A 14,657-nucleotide genomic window follows, 5' to 3' on the forward strand; every position below is an offset into this window, starting at 1 on the left:
TCACTGCTGTCGGAACAAAACCACGTATCTCCATTTCTGTTTTTCGTTTTTCTGTTTTTGACATAATCTGAAAACCCTTTACATTGTGTGTAAATGTCCTGGTGAATGGGCCAAAAGAAACAACTCAAAATGCCTTGGAAAAAACTCTGGTTCCATTGACTTACATTAAAAGTAAAGTATGTTTTTTGCTTCTCCTGTAAAGTTACCATTTTGGAGGTTTTGTTCTGACAGCAATAATATATTTTTTCCACTTGACTAATTCTAGGTCTAAAAACACACCTGCTTTCGGGCAGCAAGCAGTCGTCAAGATATAAGAACCTTTTTGCAGTGCGTCTAAGAAAAAAGTCAATGACAGCAAATGACAAAACGACTGACAAAACGACAAAATCAAAAAAAAAGATGACCAAGATGTGCCTAAATGTAGGGATGCACATTGATATCAGAATTATATCGAAATCAGCTGATATTTGCTTTATAAAAATGATCAGCTATTGGACAGATGTTTACATTTGATCGATATTTCAAACCGATATTCGATGATGTTTTTACTGTATAACATTTACGCTTCGTTGGGTTACAGAGCTAAAATATCCGCATGTTATTCCTTTTGCTGCGCTTGGAACTCAATAGAAATAAATGTTATTTTTCTCTGTAATTATAATCCGGATTAATTTAGTCCCAATTCCTTTTTTTATTACATAAACATCAGCACCTGCAGATACGCACACTCAGATATCGGCATCGGCCCACTGTTCATTTATCGGTGCATCCCTACTTAAATAAGTCTATAAAAAGATGGTTCTTCAAGGGTTCTTTAGTAAAGACAATGGTTCTACACAGAAACAAGAACACTCAAACATCTGCATGCTTCAAAGAGTTTTTACATGGTGAAATGGTTCTTCAGATTGAAGGAGAATATGTTGTATATGGTTCTACATAACACCAAAAAGGGTTCTGCTACTATTATGATGTCAAGCTGTTTTCAAAGAAGGTTCTATACAACACATTCTCCATCAATCTGAAGAACCATTTCTCCATGCGTTCATGGAGGTTTTAGACTGATCAAGAATACTTTGTATATGGTTCTATATAGAACCAAAAAGGGTTCTGCTGTACTTATGATGTCAGGCTTGTGACAATAGAAGAACCCTTTTTTGTGCTATATAGAATCATTTTCAAAAAGGTTCTGTACAGAACCATATACAACACATTCTCCTTCAATCTAAAGAACCATTTCACGTGGCAAAGAACCCTTTAAGCATGGTTCTAGATAAAACCACTGTCTTTACTAAAGAACTCTTGAAGAACCATCTTTTTTAAGAGTGTAGTTCTTATCTGGAAAAAAACTTTTTCCTGCAATTGCTCAGATGGATCTCCTTGGAGAAGACCACCAAACTAGTGACCCCCAGGTAGGCTGAGTTTGAGACCCCTGGGCTAAAGGGTGGATACTGCAAACTGTGCACAACAGATGAGCTACAAGTTCTAACCGTACACCAGCGGGGTGGAGCTTCAGGGGTTGCGGGTTTCTCAGACCACCACTGGTCAGTGGTGGTCCTATGGTGAAGTAGAGGGGGGCTGGAAAACTACGTAACTATGTGTGACACACTTAAAAAGATGGTTCTCTGAGGGTTCTTTAGTAAAGGCAATGGTTCTATTTAAAACCACAAAAATATTAAAACCATTTCATGCTTAAATGGTGATATGGTTCTTCAGACTGATGAAGAATGTGTTGTATATTGTTCTCTATAGAACCTTTTAAAAAAGGGTTCTATATAGTACCATAAGGGTTCTTCTATTGTTACAAGCTTGACATTGTAACAACAGCAGAACCCTTCTTGGTGCCTTGTAGAACCATACATGACACACTTTCAATCAATCTGAAGAACCATTTAAGCATGAAATGGTTCTATATAGAACCATGGTTCTACATAGAACCACTGCCTTTATTAAAGACCCCTCAAAGAACAATCTTTTTTAAGTGTGCAGGTGTTTCTGATAAAGTGGCCACTGTGCATTTCTATGAGCATGAGCTGAACTCACCCATCCCTCAAAGGTCTCTTCGGTGCTGGTGGTCTCCATCAGGTCCTGGAAGCGTATGGTGCAGTTTGCTATAAATTGGTCGTATCCTATAGGAGCGTCGTGGAACACGGCGAGCTCCAGCGTGGTGCCGGTGGTCACGCCCGCGCTGAACTCCTCGTTGTACGTGGGGGAGTTTGTGCGGTGCTTGGTGCGCGTCTGGCCCACGCGGTACTCGTCCACCTTCACTACGATGTAGGGGTCCAGCGACTGAGCCACTTTACCGAAGAGCGCAGCGTGGCGCGTGGCGGTGCAGGTGGGCTGCAGGTGCACCGCCTCACCGATGCGGAGCCGCATGGTGCCGGAGAAACGCATCACACACACTGCTGATACTACACACAGACACGCAATACTGAGGATGCTGAACGCTACTGCTAACGCTGCACTGCACACCACATAGAGACAGAGATGCACTAATGCACTACTACTGCTGACACTGACACTAATGCACTAGTACTGCTGACACTAACACTAATGCACTTGTACAACTAACAGTGATGCTGTAGTACTGCTGATACTGATACTAATGCACTGATACTGATGCTAAAGCACTAGTACTGCTGATGTTAATACTTATGCACTAGTACTGCTGACACTAATACTAATGCACTATAATTGCTGACCCTAATAGTAATGCATTAGTACTGCTGACACTAATACTAGTGAACTAGTACAGCTGACACTAATACTAATGCACTACTACAGCTGACACTAATACTAATGCACTACTACAGCTGACACTAATACTAATGCACTAGTACTGCTAGCACTAATACAAATGCATTAGTACTGCTGACACTGATACTTATGCACTAGTACTACCGATAATAACAATGCACCAATACTGCTGACACTAACACTAATGCACTAATACTACTGACACTAATACTAATGTACAAGTACTGCTGACACTGATACTAATGCACTGATACTGATACTAATGCACTAGTACTGCTGACACTGATACTAATGCACTAGTGCTACACTGTTACTAACGCACTGATACTGATACTAATGCACTGACACTGATACTATACACTGTTAATACTAATTGATTAGCACTGATACTAGTGCACTAGTACTGATCATAACAGTAATACACACGAGGCACACACAGACACTAATACACGCACAAATACACACACTTAGCTAGACAGACCGAATGACGCTCACTTAAATACACACTCACACACTCTTAAGCACGCGCACACTGTCAAATACAAACAGACACACATTCAGATACAAACTCTCTCTCTCTCTCTCTCTCTCGCTCTAAAGCTCCTTCATGTCCACTCCACCTGCGCCAGGTGAGCCACTCACTCCACAGTCACGAGGATCCAAAGAGACCTCCAAACAAACAGAAGCCCCTCGCCGTAGCAGAGCTGCTCGGACTGTCCGGCTGTCTCTCTGCTGCTCCGATTAACTCTCTCTCACATAGACATAGCGGCGCGTGCAGCTTCTGCTTTTGCTTCTCTGTTCCTGTTTGTGTCACATCACCTGCCCCGCTCTGTCCCCAGAGCACGCAGCGCCCCCATGCGGCAGAGCAGCGACACTACAGCCGGCTCTGCAGGTTGATCAACATCTGGAGCTTGATCACTTCTAATAAGTTTCATTCACTTTGAATAATAATAATAATAATAATAATAATAATAATAATAATAATAAATGACCCATCACAGGAGTCTGGTGTGTTAGTGTGTGTTGTGCTGGTCTGAGTGGATCAGACACAAGTGCTGCTGGAGTTTTTAAACACCTCAGTGTCACTGCTGGACTGAGAATAGTCCACCAACCAAAAATATCCAGCCAACAGCGTCCTGTGGGCAGCGTCCTGTGACCACTGATGAAGGACTAGAGGATGACCATCACAAGCTATGCAGCAGTAGATGAGCTATCGTCTCTGACTTTACATCTACAAGATGGACTGACAAGGTAGGAGTGTCTAATAGAGTGGACAGTGAGTGGACACAGTGTTTAAAAACTCCAGCAGCACTGCTGTGTCTGATCCACTCGTACCAGCACAACACACACTAACACACCACCACCACGTCAGTGTTACTGCAGTGCTGAGAATGATCCACCACCCAAATAGCACCTGCTCTGTGGGGGTCCTGTGGTGCTCCTGACCACTGAAGAACAGGGTAAAAAAGTACGCAGAGAAACAGATGGACTACAGTCTGTAACTGTAGAACTACAAAGTGCTCCGGTCTGGTCAGTGGGGCTCTACTGGCTTTTCTAATGAATTAACTGAGAAAGTTCTCTTCATATGTTATCTCTAGACTAAAACGGGTCCGTAACCAATTAACTAGTTTGTGATGAACTTTCTGTGTCCTAACAGAACTGCAACAATCAACTAGGTGCAGTTCCACATTTGGCCAGCAGAGGCCAGCAAACACTGACAGAGCTGCAGTACATAAACTGTACGTGTGGGGGTTTAGATAGAGACGGGGAGACAGAAAGATCGATATAGAGAGAGGGAGAGGAAAAGAGTGTGTGTGTGTGTGTGTGTGTGAGTGTGTGTGTGTGTGTGTGTGTGTGTGTGAGTGTGAGAGAGAGAGAGAGAGAGAGAGAGAGAGAGAGAGAGATTTGAAATATTCTCCTCATACATTATTTTTTTCAGAATTATTTTTCACAAAACCATTTTCTAACCTCACTTTATCCCTTATAATTAAACAATTAATTAAAAGATAATGTTTTGTTTGTGGCTTAAATGCTAATATATGTAAATGAGCTCAATTCGGATTGGCTACTGTTTATTTCATGTCATCACAAAAGCAATTCATTCAAGCATGCAAAACTCTGCTTTGTAGTTTAGCTTCCATATACGGACAGACGGACAGCGTGGACTGGAGAGTGAATGACACATTTTGAAACTAGCTATGTTTACGAAGTTTTCCCATGAGGCAGTCCTTTTAGCACAGCTGTAGTTTCATCACTAGATGGCGCTCCAGTACAATACTGGCCCCAGAGTGCACCATTAAACACTGAACTTTTTTAATAACTTACTTTTTTAATAAACTTACTTATTCTCTGAACTGCACTGATTTGTCTAAATAATGGATTCAACGTTAAAAGTAATATAAAATGGCAGATGAATATATAAAATCATTCTTGTGTCCTGCGCAACTGTCTCTATCTCTTTTCTCTTTTCATTAATTATTTGTAATTATGCAAACAATGAATTAAAAAAGACAAAAAAATTCTAAACTACATGAAATTGTAATAAAATAAATATCCAGAATGTCTTGTATTTCAAAAGTGTCAATCTCAAGGCAGATAACAAAAACAAAAAAAAAAATCGTATAAAAACATAATTAGTGATACGCTATTGTGCAACACTATTGTTATTGCAAAGCAGCTGTTCAAAGCCATTCTTTACCCATAAGAATGAACCGCGAAATGCTGGAGATTCTGAAACAGAATCATTCTTTGTATAGAAACCTCCACAGTCATTGTTCACTAAGCGGCCCAACGTTTATACACTCCTTATATGTCACCATGATGCAAGCCCACCAGCAACACCCTAGCAACCTCCAGAGATACCATAGCAACTACCTTGCAACACTCTAGCAACCTCCTGGAACACCATAGCAAACATTTAGCAAACCTTTACCAACCCTGAGAGATACCATAGTAACACCCCAGCAACGACAGCATATCACTTGCACTAACATAGTACCTGCTTGGCAATAACTGGCAACCATGAAGAATACCATAACAACCATCTAGGAATACCTTAGCAACCACCTGGAATACCACAGCAACCATTTAGCAACCCCCTAGCAACCATAATAACCACCTAACAACACCCTGACAGTCATCTCCAATACCATAGCAACACCCCAGCAGTACACCATAGCACCCATATTCAAATAACCTAGCAACCACCTGGAATACAATAGCAACATCCTAGCGCCCACATGGAATACCACAGCAACTATCTAGCAACACCCCAGCAACCACAGTACACCATAGCACCCATATTCAAATAACCTTGTGACCATCTGGAACATAATAGCAACATCCTAGCGACCACATGGAATACCATAGCATCTATCTAGCAACACCCCGGCAACCACAGCATACCACTGGCAGTAACTGGCAACCACTACACACACTACACAATTTAGCGTGCCCAATTGGCCTGACTGCATGTCTTTGGACTGTGGGAGGAAACCGGAGCACCTGGAGGAAACCCACGCAGACACGGGGATAATTTGCAAACTCCACACAGAAAGGATCCTGGTCACCCGGCCGAGAATCAAACCCAGGCCCTTCTTGCTGTGAGGCGACAGTGCTACCCACCGCGCCTGGAATACCATAGCAACCATTTAACAACCCCCTAGGAATCATGACAGACATCATAAAAACCACCTAACAACACCCTAACAGTCATCTTCAATACCATAGCAACACTCCAACAACCACAGCATACCATAGTAGCCACTTACAAATAACCTAGCAACCACCCAAAATAACAGAGCAACATCCTAGCAACCACCTGGAATACCACTGCAACTATCTACCAACACCCCAGAAACCACAGCATACCACCGACAATACCATTGCTCCCACTTGGCAACCACCTAGCAACCACCTAGAATACCACAGCAACACCCTAGCAACTACCTGAAATACCACAGCAAGTATCAAGCAACACCCCAGCAACCACAGCATACTACCAGCAGTACCACAACTCCCACTTGGCAACCACCCAGAATACCATAGCAACACTCCAACAACCACTGCATGCCATAGCACCCACTTACAAATAAGCTAGCAACCACCCAGAATACAATAGCAACACCTTTGCAACCACCTGGAATACCACAGCAACTATCAAGCAACACCCCAGCAACCACAACATACCACCAGCAGTGCCATAGCTCCCACTTAGCAACCACCTAGCAACTACCTTGAATACCATAGCAACTATCTAGCAACACCCCAGCAAATACAGCATACCACCAGGAATACCATAACTCCCACTTAGCAACCACTGATAATACCATAGCAACACCCTAGCAACCACAACATACCACCAGCAGTACCATAGCTCCCACTTAGCAACCACCTAGCAACTACCTTGAATACCATAGCAACTAGGAACACCCCTTAGTAATACCATTGCTTTGAATTGCGTAAGCTGCAGGATCACGCTGCATTTTCTCCAGGACGTGCACTTTTCTCATTACAGTGTTTTGTTTATCCTTTTTTGTTCCCAGAATATTTTATATTGAACAACATCTAAAAGGACACTTGTTGTCTATTGTTAAGCACTTAAATCTGCATTGTACAAGTTATTAATGTACATAAAAACCTATTAATATGAACAGTGACTCCAAGCCTACAGTGGTGTAGATCCAGAGTTATTGTGCACATTTACAGAACTAAAAAGCTCCTACACTCTCAGTGTGACGTGTTCAGCCTTGCTGTGTCTGAGTGAAGGTCTGGGTGAAGTCAGGCGACTCCTCAAGCTAAAGCAGCAGATTAGAAACAGCAGGAGAGGTCAGAGGTCACACATTTGCTCTATTAGAATGGACTGAGCAGCAAACGCTGCTCTGTTGTCTTACACAGAGGAAGCTCTCCAGACCACTGAAGAAAATCAGCCTGTCCATCAATCACACCACACACAATCTCCACACACGCACAGATGGCCTGACAAACACAGAAGTTCATTAAAAAAGAGAAAAAACACTGAAAACTGCACTATAAACTCAATAGTAAAAACAAAGACAGCAATTTGACCAATTCCAGACTTTCCCTTTTATTTTTCATCAGAAAACAAGCGTACACATTCAACTGTACAGTCTTTCTTAGAAATGACTCGGTGTAGGTTGTGTACTGTTCTTAAAGTGTCAGTGAGTCCAACAAGACCAGAACCACTGCTGAACTCTCCTCTCAAAGGCTTGACCGCACAAATTAAGCTACATAACGGTCAAAAATGGAAAAATATAGAAATTCTTCACAATCTGAAATTTAATGTAAGTGCCCTGACCTCTGAAACCCATCACTCAATGACTAAACTGGAGAACACTGCTTCTTCTCAAAGTACACTCTTAAACAAGATGGTTCTTTAAGGGTTCTTTAGAAAGGCAATGATTCTATAGGGAACCATGAATATTCAAAAAACATTTGCATGCTTATAGGGTTCTCTGAATGGTGAAATACAGGGAGATTCATTTGAAAGAGGCCCCGAATATTCAGTAATAACTCGAAGCGATCTGAACGAAACAATGTGCAATGAGCTCCTCAGCATATGGAGCTCCCAACAAGCCGGGATGCCCCTGCGTCAGAGCGATGAGGTAGGCGCCGGACAGCCGTCACAACGTTTAATCTGTGTTTGCAACATCCGGGTGCAGACCCCCCGTACCCCTTCATGTGTCTGGCAGAAAAAAAAGAGATCACTTCCAGCATCGCATGTAATGCAATCAATTACACATACGTGAAGATATGCAGTGTATTTTTTTGGTTCAGATTGCTTCATCCTAACGGGAGTTACAGCAGAATATTCGGGGCCTCTTTCGAGTGAATCTCCCTGTAGTTCTTCAGATTGATGGAGCATGTTTTAGCATTGCTAGCCAGCTAAGCTGCTATTTGTCTGTGTTTCTATCACTGTCAGTGATTAAGTAGATAAAGCTCCAGGAGACATATTCTGTTTTCTATATTCTATGTTTATGAATCTACGTTGTTTGACATCCCATTTTTGCTTCTAACAATTCTTGAACAAATACTTCACAGCGCATCAAGAGTTTATCTTTGGCGATTGGGCTGCAATGTAGAAGGCTAGTGTTCGGTACATTTACAGTCATGATTGCATTTATATACCAAAAGAGGCAAGTATGAACATTTTTCCACATGTTAAAGCAATATTCTAATCTATACACAACGTCGAATATAAAAAAATCTATAAGCAAAGTGCATATTCACAGACTGGATCAGTCCATGTTTGATTTGACTTGATTTTCTCTGTTATATAATCGAACAGGATAGAAATTACACAATAACATAAGAACTGGTCCAAATATCCACTGTGTTCCCACAGTTTGTATGAAATATTTTAGTTTATTTTCATATATTCAGCAGCTTTTTTTAAATTTCAGCCCCTGAGAAAAGCCCGGTTGACGTGTATAATCTGTTACAGTAATAACTACGTCTGTGTGTCACTTTTTAATGCGTCCCTCGTTCAGTAAACTTTGTTTTGTGAGTAAAAGGCACAGTGATAAATGTGAAAGCATTTCCACAGAGGGCAGACGAGGTCAGATGAGGTCAGAAGGTGAAAGGTCAGATACTCTGCGCCCATGAAATGACGATGATGCAGAGACTCAGCAAACCCACAAACACACCGAACACCACGAGAGCACCCGCCTGCAGACAGAGAGAAAATATGTATTTATTATGTATCACTTAAGTTTTTTTTGGCTTCTGCTCACTGTATTGTCATTTTGCAGTGTTAATTGTTGTGTTCAGTTCTCATTTTTACATTTTACACTGACTCTAAAATGTTCAGTTACTTAGTTTGGTTTTAATACTGTCCCATATTCGTGTCGCTCAGTTCTGTACCGCAGTGACGCTCAGTTCTGTACCGCAGGTGTCACTCAGCTCAGTGCCGCAAGTGTCGCTCGGCTCAGTGCCGCAAGTGTCGCTCGGCTCAGTGCCGCAGTGTCACTCGGCTCAGTGCCGCAGGTGTCACTCATTCAGTACCGCAGCGTTGCTCAGTTCAGTACCGCAGCGTCACTGGGTTCAGTACCGCAGCGTCACTGGGTTCAGTACCGCAGCGTCACTGGGTTCAGTACTGCAGCGTCGCTCAGTTCAGTACCACAGCGTCACTCAGTTCAGTACCGTAGTGTCATTCAGTTCAGTACCGTAGTGTTGTTCAATTCTGTACCACAGTATCATTTAACTCTCAGTGTTTACTTCAGTACGAGTTCAGTACCACAGTGTTGATCATTTCAGTACCGTAGCGTCATTCAGTTCAGTGTGTAGTTCTGTACTGTTTTATGCAGTTACTCACCCCCACTGAGCTGCAGGACCTGATGTCACCAGAACGGATATGCAGGTAAAACAAACCAGGATACACAAACAGCAAACAGGTAGAGGTAGTGGAGCCTGTAGAGACACAGACACACACAGAGACACACAGAGACACACAGAGACACACACAGAGACACACACAGAGACACACACAGAGACAGACACACACAGAGACACACAGAGACACACAGAGAGACACACAGAGACACACACACAGAGACACAGACACACACACAGAGACACACAGAGACACACAGAGACACACAGACACACACACACATGTATTTTGGGAACAAAAAGTTGTTGAATACACTAAAAATGTTGTTGAGACACTGAAAATAAGTTTCCAAACAGTACAGCAACATTTTGCTTTAGTCGAGTTACAGAGGAAGATGAATGCAGTGTCAGGACAGGGCTCAGGTACTACCCACTACACTGGGACACTCACCCACAACCCCAAAGACGTTTCTGATGTCCGGTACGAAAACAGCCAGTAGGACCACGATCAAGAGGAGGAAAAGGGTGGAGAGACAGTGAGAGAGCCAGGAGAACTCCCTCTCGCCCCAAAACAACATCAACAATGATTTACGGGCCTAAAGAGAGAGAGAGAGAGAGAGAGAGAGAGAGAGAGAGAGAGAGAGAGAGAGAGTAAGCCATCTTACTGTAATAATGCCTCTTAAAGCTACACAGTATTACCATTCTGGATTGTTATGTTTATTGTCATTTAGCGACGCCCCGATAGCCCTTCACTGCAAGGTGTTGCCATATGGCAACAATGAGTTCCTTTTCATTTCTATTGCCTACCACAATATAAAAGTCTTTTTTCTCAATTATTTTGGGAAACAGAACATTTTAAGAATAATACATTTAATGTGTAATATATTTATTATAAGTAATATACTTCTTCTGATCGTATGTCGTCCTGCCGTAGTCTGATATTTCTTTTCTCACGTGGTGAGATGCACCACCTGGAATGCTTTTAAGGTGTGTGTGTAATTCAATATTTACAGAAAGCAGAATGAAAGAAAAAAAATGAAAGTCTATGCAAGGTCTTTTCTTTTGCATTAAAAAAAACAGCTTAAATGCTTTAGTTTTTACATAAAATGATAAAATACGATTGTTGCCTTATGGCAACAGCATTTAACAATGGAACTGTAGACTACAATTCATACAGTAAGAGTAAATTAACACTGCCTTCGTTTTATATTAGATCAATATAACTATCAACATAATTATTTTCACACTTTTCTGTATTCCACGAAGCACTTACACATTAATGGCTGCTATGCAGTTTATTGTAGTTTTGTATTAAATTATGTCCTTTTTGAATAAGAAAAAATCATGAAACGGTTTCATATAATTCATACAGTAAGAGGTGAATGTTAAGTATGAGCCTCTGCCAGTCCGATCTGATCTCTGTTTTCATAGATAATTCAGCCACATAATGTAGGTAATATAGTTTAGTCTGCTATTTAATACTACAGTACGATTATTTTGTTTTTACATACATAATGAAACACAGAGAAGACATGTTTTGGTTTATGGTCTACCTTTTTAAAATGGTCATTTTTTTTAGTGTTTAATATTGGCTTATGATCAAATTTGACTTGATTTCTAAATTTAATTTCATTTAAATTTATCTTAAATTCAAATGTTCTTAAACACAAGATACCAGTTATTTTACAATGCCTCCAGTAAAATCACAATTTCTGATGTGTATGATAGTCTTAATGTATATATTTATTATATTTTTTGTTTTTGCGGGCAATTTAGGTGAAAAATCCATTTGATATGAGTCGTGAATACACTATGATTTCGTGTTGCTCTAAAACGTTCGCAGAAGCTGCTCTTTCCTCTCAGCTTTAGTTGCGCTGTATCTGCTCGAGGTTTAGATGAATTTGGCTCAGAAACAGCTGAAACCTTCAGGATTACTGAACAGGGATTAAACCTCAGCACAAACTCACTGGGAAGTGTATGAGCGGCACCGTGAGCAGCACAGCCAGCAGGATCACCAAACGCACCGTGGTCACCAGGACGTCCCGCGGCAGGTAGGCGTCGTATCCTAGCAACAGCTCCGAGTCCACCTGGGCTGAAGAAAACACAGGAGTAGATCACTGACTGAGTTCAGACCAGGGTGGAAAACTCATTTGGGTTCGGTTAAAAATCTAATTCACACTATAAATCACTTGCATTACTAATATGTACCTGATTCCCTTCATACAGTTCAATCCAGCTGCTATCAGTGTCGAGGCTTTGATTATACTTTGCACTGCTTTATACCAACACTATAAAGTACTACGCTAATACTCTGCATAGCTTTATTGCAGTAAACAAACTGAAAACAAACTGCTAAAACTGCTACTGACTGAAAGACAACAGGCTTATATATAATATATAATATAAATTGGAAAAGACCAATTTAACCAGTTTAATTAATTAAATTAACTTTTCTTTCAGTAAAACCCAAAAGAAAGAGTCAAGAGGGTGTCAAAGAAAGCAGACGAGGACAAAGAGGATAAGAAAGTGAATAAATCAGCAAATAAAAGGTATATTTCATACGTTTTGTCATATTAGACCAAACCGTAAAGCGGGATCCACTTTAAACTTTACAGATTTAACACACAGATATAGAAGCTAGTTTTTTGTCCCTGAGCTCTTACCGTAGAAAGTGAGGTAACCGAAGAGAGCGGAAACCAAATAAACCAGGAAACTGAGAGAGATGCCCACATTCGCCACGTTCTGCATCCTCTGCTTAGTCGGCCTGAAATACACACACACACACACACACACACACACACACACACACACACACACACACACACACACACACTTCCTTTACAATAATTATCTAAATATTTACGGGCAAGTTATCTGCACTGTTCACTTTTTGAAAATGAGGCACTCTGGAGATTTCTGGACACACATTATTATCATCAATATAATAAACATCATCATCATCATCATCATCATCATTATTACAGACAGACAGAGTCCTTTGCAATACTTTTGGCACCCTGTTCAGATTTTTACCAAATGATTTTTATTATTTGTATTATTAATTTACTGAAACTTAACATATTGTGAAAAAAAAAGTCTGTGCAAAAGTTACGACATTATTTTATGTATTTTTTTCCAACATGTTCAGTTCAAAGTTGTGAACTAACATTTGAAGAAAAATGTTTTGAAAAAAAAAAAAGGATGCGTTGACTTATTTTCACTTAGTAAATCAACAACATGTCTTTTGACTGTGGACATTTGCAGACGGACAGGCAGATGGACTTTACTGATTCCCGGGTAAACGGGGAATTCTGGGAATGACTTATTTGAAGCCTGTGAAGTTGTACAGGTCTAGCATCTAATTAGAATAATTTTGTAGATGCATCTACAATAAAACTTGAGTATTATTAAAAACAGTGACTCTAAACGTGTGGACAGCAGTGTGTGAGGTGCTGTGTCTGTGCTGTGGTTCTACTGACCGATGGAGTTCACAGTAAATGGGCAGGATGGCAGTGTGACACAGGAAGGAGAAGGCCATGGTGGGAACAGCATAGGCACTCTAAAACACACACGCAGACACACACAGACACACACACACACAGAGACACACACACGCAGACAGACACACGCAGACAGACAGACACACGCAGACACACACAGACACACACACACAGAGACACACACACGCAGACAGACAGACACACGCAGACAGACAGACACACGCAGACACACACAGACACACACACACAGAGACACACACACGCAGACAGACAGACACACGCAGACAGACAGACACACGCAGACACACACGCAGACAGACAGACACACGCAGACAGACACACGCAGACAGACACACGCAGACAGACACACACACAGACACACACATGCAGACAGACACAGCACAGCACAGACACAGCAGACAGCAGCACACACACAGACACACACACAGACAGACACACACACAGACACACACACAGACAGACACACGCCGACAGACACACACAGACACACACAGACACACACAGACACACACGCAGACACACCATTCACCTCATATTCAGATCCATTCAATGTCCAGACAAGATTTAGTTACATTCAAGTCACTAAATATATGTTAGACAGATCAACATCCAATTAGCAGTCAGAGTCAGCTGCTCTTCACATTTCAATTCGTTTATTTTATTCTATTCATTTATTGGACAGGGGCGGCGCTCGTTAATCAACAGAAAAAAAAACAGTGTAAATGTGCCGGTCAGCCCTATAGGCCGGTTTTCATTTGTCATCCCTGGACAGTTTTTAGCATGGCAACCAAAAATTACAATAAAATGATTTATCACAAATAACTCATACAGATACATACATACAGACTGACTGACACCCAAACCAATACAGTGAAACAACACAACACAACCAAACAACCAAACAGGAGGCAGCTAATATTCTAATGTTCACATGCTTCACTGTTAATAACCCAAAGCTTCAGCTGACCAGTAACAGTACAGTAAGTACTGGTTTCTATTCTAGTACAGGAAGTTCTAACAAAATTAATATCC

General features: G+C 41.3%; 2 protein-coding genes across 2 annotated transcripts in view; both read right to left on the reverse strand.

The window, feature by feature from the left end:
* The window catches only part of prkcha (protein kinase C, eta, a), a 65,435-nt gene extending 61,895 nt beyond the window's left edge, over window positions 1-3,540 (reverse strand). The window contains exons 1-2 of the mRNA XM_036575219.1: window positions 3,449-3,540; window positions 2,041-2,408 (exon numbers count right to left, since the gene is read on the reverse strand). Of these exons, the coding sequence (XP_036431112.1) occupies window positions 2,041-2,391 (351 nt within the window). The 5' untranslated portion in view covers window positions 2,392-2,408; window positions 3,449-3,540. The remainder of the gene's footprint in view (window positions 1-2,040; window positions 2,409-3,448) is intronic.
* Window positions 3,541-7,815: 4,275 nt separating this feature from the next.
* Window positions 7,816-14,657, reverse strand: part of slc38a6 (solute carrier family 38 member 6) — a 22,937-nt gene continuing 16,095 nt past the window's right edge. The window contains exons 11-16 of the mRNA XM_036575221.1: window positions 13,584-13,663; window positions 12,768-12,868; window positions 12,072-12,196; window positions 10,556-10,700; window positions 10,088-10,182; window positions 7,816-9,441 (exon numbers count right to left, since the gene is read on the reverse strand). Coding sequence (XP_036431114.1) covers window positions 9,358-9,441; window positions 10,088-10,182; window positions 10,556-10,700; window positions 12,072-12,196; window positions 12,768-12,868; window positions 13,584-13,663 — 630 coding nt within the window. The 3' untranslated portion in view covers window positions 7,816-9,357. The remainder of the gene's footprint in view (window positions 9,442-10,087; window positions 10,183-10,555; window positions 10,701-12,071; window positions 12,197-12,767; window positions 12,869-13,583; window positions 13,664-14,657) is intronic.

Source organism: Colossoma macropomum, unplaced genomic scaffold (assembly GCF_904425465.1).
Source record: "Colossoma macropomum unplaced genomic scaffold, Colossoma_macropomum, whole genome shotgun sequence".
Classification (NCBI taxonomy): Eukaryota; Metazoa; Chordata; class Actinopteri; order Characiformes; family Serrasalmidae; genus Colossoma; species Colossoma macropomum.